At 45.6% G+C, this 16,708-nt stretch overlaps 1 protein-coding gene across 1 annotated transcript in view; it reads right to left on the bottom strand.

Moving 5' to 3' along the window:
• cpped1 (calcineurin-like phosphoesterase domain containing 1) overlaps nucleotides 1–16,708 on the bottom strand; it is a gene marked incomplete at its 5' end in the record, with an annotated part of 38,151 nt that overhangs the window by 14,123 nt on the left and 7,320 nt on the right. The window contains 3 exons of the mRNA XM_079214227.1: nucleotides 2,506–2,638; nucleotides 2,827–2,952; nucleotides 3,910–4,082. Of these exons, the coding sequence (XP_079070353.1) occupies nucleotides 2,506–2,638; nucleotides 2,827–2,952; nucleotides 3,910–4,082 (432 nt within the window). The remainder of the gene's footprint in view (nucleotides 1–2,505; nucleotides 2,639–2,826; nucleotides 2,953–3,909; nucleotides 4,083–16,708) is intronic.

A 16,708-nucleotide genomic window follows, 5' to 3' on the forward strand; every position in this document is an offset into this window, starting at 1 on the left:
AAAACACATAATCCTTCATATGTTGATTTAACTGCATTTGTCTTCCAAGGGAAGCTGGCAGCACAAACATAGCTAGAGACTTATCCCTGTCAACGGCCTAATGAAAATCTCAGCAGAAAAATGACATTCAGGCTTTATCTGTGCCAATGCTGAACTGTTCCGGTGTAAACTTTAATCTTTTTGAGAGCAAGACTGGAAACAAGAGTGTGTGTGTGTGTGTGTGTGTGTGTGTGTGTGTGTGTGTGTGTGTGTGTGTGTGTGTGTGTGCGTGTGTGTGTGTGTGTGGGGTTAATTATGCTGCTCTTTGCTGTAATGACAGTAGTGATCACTAGAGCACATCTGGAGGCCTTGAATCACACGGTACAGCGGTGCGGACAGACCAACGATGGAGGGAGATGATGCATTAATAACGCAATGCAAAGAGGGGGACATTTTTTTTCCCCCATAGTATGTCCAGAAGAGACAGGATTTACCACGGATGACAGGAAACTCAGCCCCTCAATGCACAGACAGAAAGACAAACAATACACTTGACCTAGTGCTTATTTTTTTCTTCAATACGCAGTAAATTACATGTTTCTCTTCAATTTCCTCCTCGTTTCAATTGCTTTCTCCTGAAAAAAAAAACACTCTACAGCCTCTCTGTTGGCGTCTGTTTACCCTGAAGGGAGAGAGAGACACAGACAGACAGACAGCCTGTGTCTTGCTTTCCACCTGCTGATAGCGTGAAAGGGGGGAGCCCAAACATTCAGCTAAGGTCCAGCGTGGCTAAAAATCCCTGATTGTTTCCTGACCAATATCTGGTCCGAATGTACAGTAGCAGCTCTATCATAAACTGACAAAGAGCACACTAATGATTACAGTGGAGCGTGCCTCCAGGACTACTGAAGTAGATTCAGAGTACAGACGTTACAGCATCAGACACTTCAAGGGAGAGGAAGGAGAGAGCAGAAGGGGCATGAAAGGGAAACCGCGGGATCAGTGCAGAGCAGAAAGAACAAAGAGACAAAGGCTATATAATTCAACAATTACTGGTTTGATTCTTATTGTCAAGTCATCACTTTTTAGTTTTTTTTACATTTAGCTACTTACATGACAAAGGCGCGCTCCTTTTCATTCGTTGTTATTCTCATACGGAACCTTGAATTTCCTAGAATTTTAAATCGCTACAAATCGTTATAAAACGCGCCAAAGTGGAGGATAACTTTACGGTGGCATTGACATTCTCCATCCGAGCAGGAGACATTTCCAGATAAATTCAAGAGACGGAGCCTGACATTTCCCTCAGCACATTGTTACGTATGGGGCAGGAGCTGGACATAGGGGGGCGCAGGGATTCTAATGAGCAAAACATGACACGACGAGACAAATCGCAGGCCGCACCGAATCACAGACCTTCTCACACAGAAGTAGCACAATTTGTTCATATGAACATGTGAAAGTTATGCAGTGAGCACAGTTTTACAGCGAGCAGCCGCATGTCCGTCACCAATTATTAACAACCAAGTACATATGTACTTCATACAGTACATGCCTGGTATGTAGTCTGAATGTATAATTACCAGCTGGACATGTGAGAACACAAGTGTGTGGATGAGAAAGGACACTTGTTCGCATGTTCTGCACATATATATGCACCTCCGTTCCCGCATGTACAGGCTGCCCTTTAAATCTTCAACCGGTGCTCCCTGAGAGGAGGAATCAATTATAAAGGCTTGAGGGGTCCTCAAACTAGCATGGTTAAATACATGCTGGAATAATGGTGGTATTAATAAATTAATACCACTCCAAGACAGTCACCTTGATGCATGACCGAGTAGTATGACACGTATCCGTAAGAGTGGTCCTGTCAATCAGTGGTGCAGAAGTGGCCGGATGGTGTAATGTGAGTGTGTTCTTACAGACGTATTGTCCTTGTGAGAGTGTCCCAACCAGATAACCTTGTATCAGACGCTTATAAGCCGATGACAATGGATTTGATTATGGAATTATTATTCTTAAAAGGGAGGGAATGCATTAATTAATTCAATTACGCCCGTTGCGTGTGTGCGCGCCAGGAGCTCCTCCTGTGATTCCGGCTAATGGCCTATAAATCCTCTGGGCTGGGATCTTAACTGTGCTTCAGTTAGATATGCTCGAAAGGAACAGGTTTAACGGGAATATCAGCTCCAAGGTATTAAGAAAAGAAATTTAAGACCACTTCAGAGTGACTCAAATCCACCATTATGGAAAACACTGCTGATATACAAGCGTTTCGGAAGCTGCTTGACTTTCTGAACAATACGGCTATGCTTGATCTCTTTTGTCACTGCCAACTCAAAAAGTTGAGGGATAAATGATGTACACAAATCTGGACAGACAAGGCTGAGTATTTAGAAGAGCCAGGCATGCTGTCTGTTATGTCAAAGTGCCCTTGAGCAAAATGCTGGACATGAACTTGAGTCGGTCTGCATAAAAGCCAAGTAACTGGAGGAAATAAGGGGAAAACGAGCCCTGCTGTCTTACCTGCCTTCTTGAACCTGTCCAGCAGGTTTTGCCGGACGACCCTCTGCAGGTTGAAGTAGTCGTCCTCCTCATCGGGGCTCTTTAGGTACAGAGGAATGTGCTGGAACACCAGTACGTGTTTGGGTCTGGGTTCCTGAACAGAGACACGTGAGGGGATGGGTTCATCACCGGTCTCCAGAGACTAAATTCAATTGTTGTGTCAAATGGCTGCAGACGGCGGCAATTATCCAAACGCCCAGAAGCGGCAAAGGAGGACATTATCTAGCTAAACGTCTCTGTGAATCGGACCGGAATAGAATAATGTCAGTGATGCCGTTCTACCTTTGAGGAGGAGGCTCTGCTCAGCTGCTCCTCCAGCCATGTCTCCTGGGCCTCCTTCAGCTGAGGGCAAGCCGAGGCGTCATAGAACAACTGGGAGTTCAGCACCAGGCAGAGGACTCCACCCACCTGAGATAACAGGAGAAAGACGAGAGGTTACCGACAGCTCAATCATTTTTATAACAATAACAACAAGTTCTTTACAAAGGTCTACTTTTGGACTGCATTTTCTACTACCTATACCAATATGTCTATTCCTGCAGTCGCTTTGTTCCCTGTACTCATTTGTAACAGATCAATGACAAATCATCTTATTTGAAAATACTAAGGTTTCTACACAAAGGACAACATCGACAAAATGAGCATGTGAGCAGGGCCCTTCAGTCAAGGATGACCTAAAAGATGTGTTCACATGGTTAGAAATATGTAAAAAGACTCTTGTTCGAACATAAATCATGCCAGTCAAGTGTCAACCGTGATTTCAACATGAAACTAGAATTAACGCATCGCGTGGTATCCCTCCAGCATGTTGCAGTTAAATCCATGTCTGTCCAAAACAAAGTCACTTCCTGATTTCATCCTATTCAACATTTGTGTGAAATTGTGATTATAACCAAATTCATTCTTGAGTTCGGGCCAAAAATGTAATTTGCGAGGTCACGGTGACCTTTGGCCACAAATTCTAAATCAGTACAAGCGGATTTAAAGAAATTCGCTCAAGGCCTCCCCGAGATATCTCGTTCATGAGAATGCGACAGACACATGTTCGGAGTGACTTTGACCTTTGACCACCAAAATCGAATCAGTTCATCCGCGAGTCCGGGTGGACGTTTGTGCCAAATTTGAAGAAATTCCTCACCAGTCCCCCAAGCTTTAAGAAAGTGCATTAATAAGTAGCTAAAGTGCCCCTTTAGATATCAATTACATATTGCATGCTGTCAAGGCAAAACATGTATGCATGTGTAGCTTAATCCCTGAATATGTATCTGTGCCCAGGGCCCTAATGAGCCACTCAAGCCCCTCCTACTGGCTATACTAACACCACTACTACTGCTACTAACTAAACATATTTAGGTCTCAGCTTACCCAGAAGCTGAAATAGTCGTTCCCCCAAGCACTACAATACTGCTCCAGTGTCCTGGGGGTGGGGGTGTTGCCCAGGTCGTGGTTCCCACTGACAAACACCAGCGGGATTGAGGGATCCATCCCCTTCAAGGCTGCCTTCAGGTCTCGCTCCTGGCCTTCTCTGAATGGGGTGTCTGAGGGGGAACGAAGAACGCATTGTCACAAGGTGAAAGACGGCTCGATGTCAACAAAAACAAAAACAGCTTCGACTTGGATCGAAAAAAATCGATGCTTGATTATTAATATTGTTAACAACATATGACCTAGACAAGATCACATGAGTCAGAGGGAGAGAAATTTATATGGATGTCGAGGCAAACTGTCAGATGGGAGTTTGAAGGGTGAGACGGGTGAGAGTAGCCTCGGGGAAGGGGGATTATTTGGATGATAACGATGACAGCTCCGAGAATGATCCAATAGTCTTGTGAGATTCACTGGTTCAAGATACGTGAGGCGATTGGTTTCACAAGATCTTTACAATGCGTTTGTTTGTTTGTTTGTTTGTTTGGGTAAAAGGAGGCTAAAAGAGGGGCGTACAAACCTCAGTCCCAGCGTAGGTAGAGAACTGTGGGTGGGTGAGAATCAAGCTCATTTATAATTTATAAAGAATATCAAACAAACCTATCAGCCATTTATCTTAAGTATTCCTTCGTCTCTCTCTTCTCCTCTCTTATTCCTTTCTATTCATCCGAGTAATTATTGTACTGGCCTACTTTTTTGGAGTTTCCTTGGATGTTTGAATAGGACGCTTGTGCATGACAGAGCAAGAGAATGCAGAGTTTAAAACACATCAATATAAAAAGGTAAAAAGTTGTTTCTAACCCGCCTCTTTTTTATAATTAAGCCGGCCTGTCAGACTTCAAATTGTCAATACGACACACACACGTGTAACGCAAAAGACAAAAGGAGACATGAAGGCCTTTTTTGTTTTGTAAAAATGACTGTGTCACACCTTGTGCAGGTTTGGAGAGCAACGGCTTCTGTGTAATCTTATACAGTAAGTGAATTTCCTTCCTCACATGTAATAGGCTGTTTTTCAAGATGAACAACATTTTTTGTGATTTAAAAAAAAAAATTCTATTTCATCCTTACTGACCGCCAGAGGCAGTGTTTCACACTGGATATATTCAGTATCGTGTTTGCGCAGTTCGAGTATTTATAACAACAAAGTCACGTGTGACCTCGGGTGACTCCCAGCCGGGTATAACTTCCGGCGTCATCCCGAGATCGGTTCTTATTCATCTTCTCACTGCACAGGCTAACTAGTGTGTTAGCATCAGCTTTGGCTGAACTTGTGTAGAAGAAAGCTCGTCGCCTGTAGCCATGTGACCTCTGGTCGGAGCTGCAGGTCTCTCGTCCTCCAAAGGCTGCGACAGCTAGAACCTCCTAGGAGGAGACGGTGCGCTTCTATGTCCAGAGCATCGAGCCGGACGGCGTACCGGGTGAGATCGATTAATATTGTTTCTGCAACAGCAGATTCCACGGGCGCTAAGTGGAGCGCTGACGGAAGCTCGCCACTCGGCATGGCTACATCGCTACTGTAGCGGCCGGCTTTCCGTGAGCAGCGTCCCGTTCAGGCTGACTGAGGCGACGCTAACGAGAGCGACGTCGGTAAACATTTCGGCTGTTATAGGTAGCGTAGTGTTGCCACTCAGGCTAACTGAGACCATGCTAATTCCCACCAGGCTGTGAGGGCCCGTCCATCGCCCCAGTGTGTGGACGACACCTCTGCATCCTTCCCTTCTTCCAAGTGGACGGGCAGTTGCCCTATATCCTCTTTCTTTGCCTATTGGGAAAATTGACAAAAGGCCTTAGCTGTCGTTCCTTTGGGCTTGCTGTCGCTGCGCCCCTTTGCAGAAGTGGCTGAACAGCCTCGGCCTGTGCCACAGCCATAGGTCAGTAGAGGCTAGTGATGTGTCCTTTCGTGTCGAGGCTTCGATGCGCGTGTCGAGTAATCCAGGTAGATTTTGGTGAAGCGCGTATCGAGGCTTGTGTCGATGACGTATGTGGTGACGTTCGAAGCCTCGCGAGCCGGCCGTACCACGTGATTGATTCAGAAAATGGTTTGTGGGTTTGCTGTGCGATTTGAAATATAAGGGGCAGCGAAACTCAATGAATTCCCCCCTTCCTCTCTGTACCCAGCTTCATGTGTGTCTGTGAAAGGGTATTTTATAAAGCAGGCGAAATAGTCTCAAAAAGCCCAGCACTGTGGAAAAGTTCTTATTTTTACTTTAAAACAATTGGACACATCAACATGGACTAACGGAGCTGAGGCTCGAAACACCGATCCTCTGACTGAAAGACGGATACTCTAACCACTGACCCACAGTCACATCACAACCCTCTCCCAATTGGTTTCGAGTTTTGATTTTGACCCCGCCATTAAAACATAAAGATAGACACAATATTAATAAGTTAATAATTGATGCATTGGCGTCACAAACATAATTTATTCAATTTAAAGCTTCACACACCAAAGCCATGGTGTCCTTATGATCACTCTGCTTGTTTTACATGTATTGTCCACTTGGTGGCGCAGTAGAGCAAACGAAGCTCCGTGAAGCGTCGGGACATGAGCGAACCAATTGGATGGAAAGCTTCAATGCTTCAGGAAGCTTCATCTCGCCATCACTAGTAGAGGCATCACAGCATTTGCCTTATCGCTCTATCCCCGTGAGCGGGGAGAGAGCATACCTGTCAAGGTCACAACAGACGCCTGCCCTTCGGGGCAGTGTGGCAGAACAGGGTCCATTCAGGACCTCATTGAGCAGGTCAATGTCACCTAGCCCTCAAACATTGCCTGCCATACTTGAGAGGAAAACATGTACTTCGGTCGGACAACACCTCGACCGTGTTCCACTGGTTCTCCTTAAGGGAGAGGACCAGTCCTCTGGGTCAAGCTGCCCTTGGCTCACATGTGGACAGAGGGCCTTCTTTATGCTTCCCTCCCCCCCATTTCCTCTGATCTGCTAAAGCTCCTCAGTGTTATTCAACGGGGCCACAGCCTGGTGCTTGTTGCCCCCATAGGCCCAGCCAAGACTTTGTTTCCCCTGTTGCACAGACTCTGCTGCGGGACGCCATAGTGCCTTCCTCATAGGAGAAATCTCCTATGAGGAAGGTGGTCGGATCTAGCATTCCGATCCCAGCCGCCGTCAACTAGGGGCCCGAGCGGCCACCGAGCGGCTGCCCAGAGCCTGTCAGGAGGACTGTTCTGAAGGCCAGAGCGCCATCTACCGGTCTACAGAACGAGGACTCAGTACAGTGCCCTGTGCCTACTGTACTAGAGTTTCTGCAGTCCCTCCTAGAGGAGGGCCATTCTCCCTCTACCCTGAGGAGGTATATAGCTGCTATTTCAGGGCAGCATGCTAAGGTCGACAATGACAGGGTATTGAGCCACAGGCTGGTGTCCCTCTCCTTAGACGGGGCTCAACTTGTCCGTGGTAATGGATGCCCTATCTTCGCCTCTTGAAACCTTGGCAGAGGCTGAGATGTCTGTCGGCAAGGACTGTTTTTCTCTCTCCTCCTTGCCATCACTTCGGCAGGCGAGTAAGCGAGCTACACGCCCTGTTGGTGAGTGAATCCTGTCTGAGGTGGAACTCAGCCTAATGTGGCCTAGATGTGGCGTAATGCAGCGTTTTCCCCCAGGGGTGTGGGAACGCTTGTATCATAACCAGCCTATCCAGCTAGCACAGTCAGAGCTTCTGTGCCCGGTGCGGGTCCTCAAAACCTAGGTTAAGGACACTGCATGTATACGGCAGTCGGGCCAGTTTTGTTGTCTCAGGACGGACCAAAGAAGGGCTGTGCCCTTTCTAAACAGCGCCCGTCCCACTGGATAGTGGAGACCGGGGCCTGTGCATACAGAGCGAACGGCCGTGCTCTGACATCCGGGGTAGGGTGCCATTCTACCAGGATTGTCTCCATATCAGCGGCAACCTTGAGAGGTGTCCCCGTGCAGGATACATGTGCTGCAGCCTCAGGGGCATTACCCAGCACTTTCAACAGAGACTACAGAGTGAACGTTGCCACCCCTCACCCACTGGGAGTGGTTCTTGGCCCAAATTCCTCTGCTTGAGCCATATGAGGTAGTTCCGGTGGGATTCCTCGTGACTTTGTTGGTACAAGTCATCCAGTGTGAAACACTGTCTCTGGCGGTCAGTAAGGATGAAATAGAACGAAAGTTACAAAGGCAACTACGGTTCTATGAATCCTGGATGACCGGCAGAGTTCTTGGTCACTCGGAATCTCGTGATTTCGCGAGAAGATTCCGCAGAACCGATCTCGGGATGACGCCGGAAGTTATACCCGGCTGGGAGTCACCCGAGGTCACACATAACTTTGTTGTTATAAATACTCAAACTGCGGAAGCGCGATACTGAACATATCCAGTGTGAAACACTGCCTCTGGCGGTCATCCAGGATTCATAGAACCGTAGTTACCTTTACAAGTAGGGAAATAAATATGTAAAGAGAGTAGGACTGCAATATATTGAAAAAAAACTGACATTGCAATATATTTGGTTTTCTGTAATATATATATATATATATATATATATATATATATATATAGCATCCAGTCCTGTGCCATGAAAAGTAAAACTGTCACACTATACACATCTTCTATGTTGTTTATACATTAGGAAGACCCCTTATCAATTCAAACAGATACGTGATCAGAGCAATGGTTTCCAGCGGGTGATGTGCAGTGCAGCTTGAGAACAACTAAACATGTAGTTTAGTCTCTGGGGAGTAGATGAAAACGATGGCAGCTGAGGCCACAACAATGTGGAGTCATTATTCCACAAACACGATATCTAACCCCTGCCACAATGATATACAGTACAAACAAAGGCAGCCGCACTAATGAAGCTGGAATGGATAGTCGGGGCCGCAAAAGGTTGTCATTTGAAATGCTTAGGCACTGCAGCTGCCAGCTCTCAACTAACCCAGCTGTTCGACTGGACCGCAACAAATTTTCTTCATTTATTCACAAGAGGAGACTTTGTCTTGTTTTTATATTAGTTTCTCCGAGTACTCAACAAGCTTGGATGACTCCAGAAGGGACCTTGTCACCTGCTCCAGTGGAGCTGGTTGGTAGCGAGACACAGAAAAAAAACAGAAATATGTTACACGCTCGACACCATCCAAGTGTGAATGTGTGTAATCGAGTGAGTGGGAAGCGGGGTGGGGCTCAACGAGCCCGTGTGGCCATATTTTACTTTCTTTGGATACATAAATGAGAAGGAAAAAAAAAAAAACAGCACTGGCGGACGCAGAGAGCGACAAGGACGCTGCTCTGCCTTCTGCTCCCTCACACCTCCGACTGCCTGCCCTTAACGGCGAAGTCCATGAGCATCTTTTTTTTTAAGTTTCGGATTAATTGATCAGGATTGTCTTGTGTGAATATTTTGACTTTTTTGACTTTTTGGCTTGGTTCACTCAGCCAATACCGAAACAGCGGTTGGACAGTTCTCAAGGACCCCCCCACCTCAGCTTGCATCCCACCACTACATTCTCAAATGACCAAGATACATCCACCGTGGCTCTGGACGGAACTTTCAATACACTCAACACAACAGCAACACAAACATCCGCTCCTTCTGGTCCACAGGGCCCCCCCCCCCGCCCCCCACACACACTGCCAGTCCTGTTAATCACAGTGTACTGTTCCCCCTGCTCAAAGCAACCACCTACTCGCCACTCACCTGTCTGAAACTTTGTCTGTTGAATAGCAGATCCCTCAGTAACAAAGCTCTGCTGATTGCTGACTTTATTGTTGACTATAAGATAGACATTCTATGCCTCACTGAGACCTGGCAACAGCCAAATGACTTCTCCCAGCTTAATGAGGCTGTCCCACCGGGTTTTTCTTTTATTAGTAAATCCCGTGCTACTGGGAGGGGGGGTGGTCTCGCTCTCCTTCACCGTGATAACATCAAAGTCACTGCTGTCACAACCCCCCATCACTCCTCTTTTGAATGTTTAGCTGTAAAACTCACAGGCCCCAAACCCGCTATCATTGTAACCATCTACAGACCACCAAAACCCTCTGCTGTTTTCCTCAATGAATTCTCATCACTACTAACATCTGTATGTGCAATGTCCCCCACGGTTATCCTCCTCGGCGATTTCAACATCCACATTGATAACCCATCTAGTATATTTGCTAAAGACTTCACATCACTCCTGGACTGTCTCGGTATTATACAATATGTCAACCTCCTAACCCATAACAAAGGTCATATACTCGACTGTTGTACTGACATCACTCCCACTAACATTGATGTCACTGATTTCCCCATTTCAGACCACAAAGCTGTACTTTTTGACATTCATACCCAACTACACAAAGCCAAAGAACAACGGACCATCTCCTTCAGAAACATCAAACATATCGACACCACAGATCTCTCCACCCTTATCAGCTCAACACCATCTCGGAACTCATCCATAAAGCCAAAACCACCACCTGTCAGCTCGATCCTCTTCCCACCTCCCTTGTCAAAGCCTGTCTGCCATCCATTTCCCCCATGATCACCAACATTATTAACTCCTCTCTCACCACTGGTACTGTACCCCCCCACTCTCAAACTGGCTGCCATCACACCTATCCTGAAAAAACCCGGTGCTGACCCAGCTGTCCTCAACAATTACCGGCCCATCTCCAACCTCTCCTTCATCTCTAAAACACTTGAAAGGGTGGTTGCCGCACAATTACAGTCCCACCTTGACATAAACAACCTCCATGAACCATTCCAATCTGGCATCCGTCCAAAACATAGCACTGAAACAGCCCATGTCAAAATCACCAACGACCTCCTCCATGCAGCAGACTCCAGACTCCTTACAATTCTCATCCTCCTCGACCTCAGCGCAGCATTTGACACCATCTCGCACCCTCTGCTTCTGGACCGCCTGGCTGGCATTGGAATCACTGGCGCTGCACTTTCTTGGTTCAAATCATACCTCACTGACCGCTAACAATTCGTGCAACTAAGAAACCACAAGTCTGGGTGTTTGGGTGTTTCACTGGGAGTGCCCCAGGGGTCAGTCTTGGGTCCCCTTCTTTTCACCATTTACCTCCTCCCTCTGGGCACACTCCTCTGTTACCATGGGATCCATTTTCACTGCTACGCCAATGACACACAGGTCTACATCTCCTCTAAACCGACAGCTGCCATCCCTCCTACCTCCCTCATCACCTGCCTTGATGACATCCAGAGCTGGATGAGCAGGAACTTCCTAAAGATAAACGGCAATAAAACTGAGGCCCTGCTCATCGGCTCCAAATCCATCATCACCAAATCCCTACACACCACAGCTAAACCCATCATCATCGACGGATTCCCTGTACCCTTCTCCCCCCCAAGTCAAGAGCCTCGGCGTCATTCTGGACAGCACCCTTTCATTTGCACCCCATATTCAAAACATCACCCGGACTGCATTTTTCCACCTCCGCAACATCTCCAGACTCCGCCCATCGCTGACCCAGTCCAGCACCGAAATCCTGGTCTACTCATTTGTCACATCCCGCATCGACTACTGCAATGCCCTCCTCACCAGACTCCCCATCAAACTCATCAACAGACTGCAAATCATTCAGAACTCAGCCGCCCGGATCATCACCTGTACCAAATCATCGGACCACATCACTCCTGTACTCATCCAACTTCACTGGCTCCCTGTACAATACCGCATCGACTACAAAAACCTTCTCCTCACCTATAAAGCTCTCCACAGTCTAGCCCCCACTTACCTTTACGACCTCCTTCAGGAATACACTCCCTCCCGCACTCTCCGCTCATCTTCTTCTGGACTGCTATCCATCCCCACGCCACGCCTCAGTACCATGGGTGCCCGAGCCTTCAGCTGCTCAGCACCCAGGCTCTGGAACTCCCTCTCCCCACACATAAGACAATCAGACTCCATCACATTATTCAAATCTCAACTCAAAACTCATCTGTTCAAACTGGCATACACACTATAACTGGTCCCTGTGCACCTCACTTGTTTTTATGTTGATGCTCTGTTTTACTGTTGTTTATATCTTTTATGCTTATCTTTTACCCTGTATTATTTTATTATAATTGTAAGGTGACCTTGGGTGCCTTGAAAGGCGCCTCCAAATTTAATGTATTATTATCATTATTATTATTAGCATCCCTTCAGCGCTACACAGCATCGACCAATCCTCAAACATCGCCAGCCCATCAATCTGAATTTAAGACACCTTGTTTAGATTAATGGTGAATGGCATCATGTCAGTTTAATACTTGTCGGTTGTTTTGATAATTATATGTCCTGCTACAGTTGAACAGTCCAATTCAGTTTATTTTGTATAGCCCTAAATCACAATATTGCCTCGGAGGGCTTTACAATCTGTACACATAAGACATCCCTGTCCTGGGACCTCACATTGGATCAGGAAAAACTCCCCCCCCCCAAAAAAAATACCCGTTCACAGGGAAAAGAAGGAAGAAACCTTCGGGAGCGAAACAGAGAAGGATCCCTCTCCCAGGATGGACAGAAGCAATAGACGTCATGTGTACAGAATGAACAATGTAACAGAGTTACAGCACATTCAATGAATAGGACAGAAATTATTCATATAATGAGAAGTAGGCATGGACCACGATCCAGACTGCCTATTCTATACAACTTATTCGGTTACATTTGTCAGTTGGCATGTTCTCCTTCACTTCCCCTTCATAATAGTTGCCATACAACATTGTGCAAATTAACACTTGTTTGGCAAGGGGTACAATGCAAAGCCCCCCCCCCCCCCCCGCATTGTATGGATTTATAATGAGAACCCATTTCCTGAAGTGTGCCCAGGGAATAATGAAGGTTCATGAAGTATTTTCTGGAAGAGTTATTTTTAGCGCACACGTTTTCTTGCCCTGCTTTAACCTTTTGGAATAAGCAATACATGTACCGAGCCAGGTGTACGGAAATATAAACATCTCTCTCTCTGAAGCTCTGACTGAAAGGCCTTGTTCAGTTAATTTGATTGCAACACTGCGAGTGTCAAACCTTGACAGAAGCCTTTGCCAAGTCCTCGTTGAGCCCGTCCAACACTGTAAGCACTTGAGATTGCCTCGGTGTGTGTGTGTGTGTGTGTGTGTGTGTGTGTGTGTGTGTGTGTGTGTGTGTGTGTGTGTGTGTGTGTGTGTGTGTGTGCGGTCTTGCTGTCACATACATTTTCTTCACTGAAACAACTGTGTTTTCAAGGTGTGTATTTGTGACTAACTCAAGTGTGTATCAACGCTGACAGGTTGTACTGATGTGGCACTGGCCTGCAGCTTATGACGAGGTGGTAGGTAGCAAGGAAGGGAGCGTATTAAATGTATCCCACGACCTTTCAATCTTGTGAATGATCAAATTCACCACAAGCACTGTAAACCCTGATGTCCTAAGGAGAACTGTCACCATAGAACTAGAGATGTTGCCACCTGATCCTAGGGATCGGTACCTGAACCTGATTTTATGGACATTTTATATTTCCTTTCCACCTTAAACTGTCTAAAGCCTCTACAGCACAACATTTTGCAGCCAGTGAAAAATACAATGTGTGAATCTGAATGCATCTGAACAGGGCCGGAGTGGGGCCACTTTTCAGCCCGGGAATTTCAGGCTCAAGACCGGCCCACTTTTTCCATGGTAATGGAAATTGGATAAATGAAGCAACAGTTCAGCTCTTACTATCCTGTAGTTTTGTTTTATTAATGCCATGGTCCATCCAATAATGTAAAGGTTAAATACAACAATAATAATCCATTTAAGATGAGAAGTTAATAAAAAATATTCCACTATTCCACAAGGATAGGTTGATAAATTAACAAAAGCAGAAATAAATAAATAAAACATTTGAAACGTATCCCACTCTTCAACAAAGAGAGGCATATTGAACTAATGTTTACAGTTCAACTCACAGTACAGTATACAGTTACATTGTGAATAGCACCAACAGCATCTACAGCATCAGTAACCGCCTAAGCAGTGCACTGGTTTCAGCCACTGTATCTATAACTGTGTCGTTGCTTATAGACATGAGGATTTCCTTCTCTGTGCACATTAACATGAATTAGGCAGTAGGCCAGATTTGTTGGAGTGAGACCTCATGGGGGCCGTCATTGTCATGGTCATTATCATTTTTCTGCATGAGTATTATATAGTGGTGATTTACTCCTTTACTACCCCCACTTCTGAGCAAATAATGCATATTGGTTCATCAAGTACTGTCATATACTACTCTTTCTTACAATATATAACTTTAATTCATATTGTTTCCTCTGTTATCCTCTCTACCTGTCCCTGTAGTCATGGCCTCCTCATTGCAAATGTCGGGCTCATCATTTTCAGCAGGAGACTTATCTGCTGCTCCGAAGCTACAAAGAAAAATTAAGAGTCATATTACTGCATACTTCAATATGAATATTATATATCAATATTTGCAAAGTCTATGGATCGCCATATTTTGGGTGATATAAAAAGGCTAATATTTAATAATTCAATTTAATATTTTGCTTGGGAATAAGTTGACAACGTTACAACGATATTAATCAAGGCTACAACGTTAGCCGAATAGCTACTTTGCTAATCATTAGGCCTTTGTCTCTCTTTTCCAGTTGCCACTTGTGTTTGTCCTCTTGAAAATAAATCGGTAAGCTTGGCACATTTGGCAGCATCCTCCTCTAACGCCTTTCTTTTTTTCAACCTGGCTTGTTCAGCCCCTGCTGCCCTCTTCCTCCCGTCCATCCTCCCTGACGCGTATCGTTGCGGTCGGGCCGGCCCAGCTATCGGTAGCCTATCTGAGAAAACTTTTTGGAAAAGACGAGCTATGGACCGAACCAACTCAATTTGGGAGGGGAGAACTTCCTCGCATGGTACAACCCATGCAGAGGCTGCGGTGTCAGAATGCGGAATGTGTGTAGCCCACTTTAAGAGAGGATGGACTAACGTGACAAATGTCAACAAATAAAATTCTCGACCAGCCCAGAAGTTAAGCAGCCCACCGGGAACTCTCCCGATTCTCCCGATTACCCACCCCGCCTGCATCTGAAGTAGCTTGTGAAAAATATAGTTTGGTATTTTAAAGGTGTCTGATAAATATTTCATTAAAATGTAGATACATATAAGTATCAAATCAGACCCAGAATTGGCAGAAACCAAATGTTACAGGACTTGGATTGGGTAAAAATAAATGAAAAATCCCTACGTAAAAACCTCATAAAAATCAGCCATGCTCCTACTCTTTTTCACCGTGAAGATTCCGGCATGAACAAGCATGTGTTCATGCCGTGTTTAGATTTGCTGTGGACGTAGTTGTGTAAAGAATGAAGAAAAAAAGAAAAGAAAAGAGGATTTAAGGGAGAAGTTTAAACCCTGTCAGGTTTCTCACCTCCATGGACCCATTCAGTGAAGTGGACGTTAATGTCGTCTGTTTTCGGAACATTACAGACATTGTCATTCGAAAGGTGTGGGGAGAGGGTGTGTCTGTCTTGGAGGACGTGTCTGTGGAGGCGGGTGTCTGGGCTACCTTATTTAGCTTGTTGCCAGTGTGACTCAGATACGCCGTCACAAACGGATGGGTGGAGGACAACCCTGATATTTACCACAGTGGTCTTAGAGGATCTTAGACTACGTAAATGGCAAAAGTGAGACATTTCTAAACTTCTACACCCCTTGGCAATCCCAAACTCCATTAAAAAAGCTATTACTGCCCAAGCCTCTGGACGATCCTATTAGATAAACACACAGAACATCCCTGATCACATCACACACCCCTCCAAAAAAAATGAAAAGATTCCAAAAGGCTTGACCCTAAAGCAAATTCAAACCCTTCCCTGCTTTAGAATATTTCCACAGTTACAGGGAGGGGACAGGGAAGTCCCAAGGTGACCTCTACTTCACCTTTATGAGTTTGACTCACATGCAGATGCACACACATATTGGAGCACTTTCCCCCGCTGTATCATGCGCAATATCCCTCACAAAACCCCAGAGACAAAGCTGGGATCCTTTGTAGTGCTCATTAGGAGGGTGTTAAGTCCAGCATGTTTCTCTAATCTAATCAGCCCTCTATCTCACCCACCCTCCCTCTGCCGCCGCTGCTGCCCGGCCCCCCGCTCTTTATGCTCTTCATTTGTCAGCTTTGAAAATAAGTGAGGAAAGACATGGGAGAGGGAAAGTGAGTGAGGGAAAGGCAAGATTGAAGGAAGTCCTTGAGATGAGAAAGCATCTCTTAGTGGGGTTCGCTTAGATAGGAGAGGAGACGGGGAAAAATTTGATTAGTTAAGGTCACAAAGGACGAAATGCAGTGGGAGCAAATGCTGGCCAACATTTCTTCCGGAACCATGACCCAGATGCTCACAAGTCTTATTTTATTTTTTTGGAAAGTCCAGTCGAGTCTCAAATCTTTCAGTGGCAAATCCGAGTCAACTCTGTTATGTGTTATGTTTGTAATGAACGCTCTATGATCTGGTGCGTGACCTCCGGTCTGCTTAGATCACGATGCAGCTTTATCTAAAGAATTCAAAGCATGTTCTGTCTCATTCCTCCTTCATCTATTCACATACACAATTAGCATTGATTAGTTGTGTGGTGCAAGATCCCTTGAAACAGGCTGTTGCAATAAATTATGAAGAAACAAAAAAATTCATGAAACAAATCCTTGAAAGTAAATTGGTAACTTGGAAGTAATTGTATTTTGGCCCTAAAACTTGATATAGATTAACGTTATTCACAGTAACAGGAAAATATT

Source organism: Taurulus bubalis (genome assembly GCF_910589615.1).
Source record: "Taurulus bubalis genome assembly, chromosome: 2".
NCBI lineage: Eukaryota > Metazoa > Chordata > Actinopteri > Perciformes > Cottidae > Taurulus > Taurulus bubalis.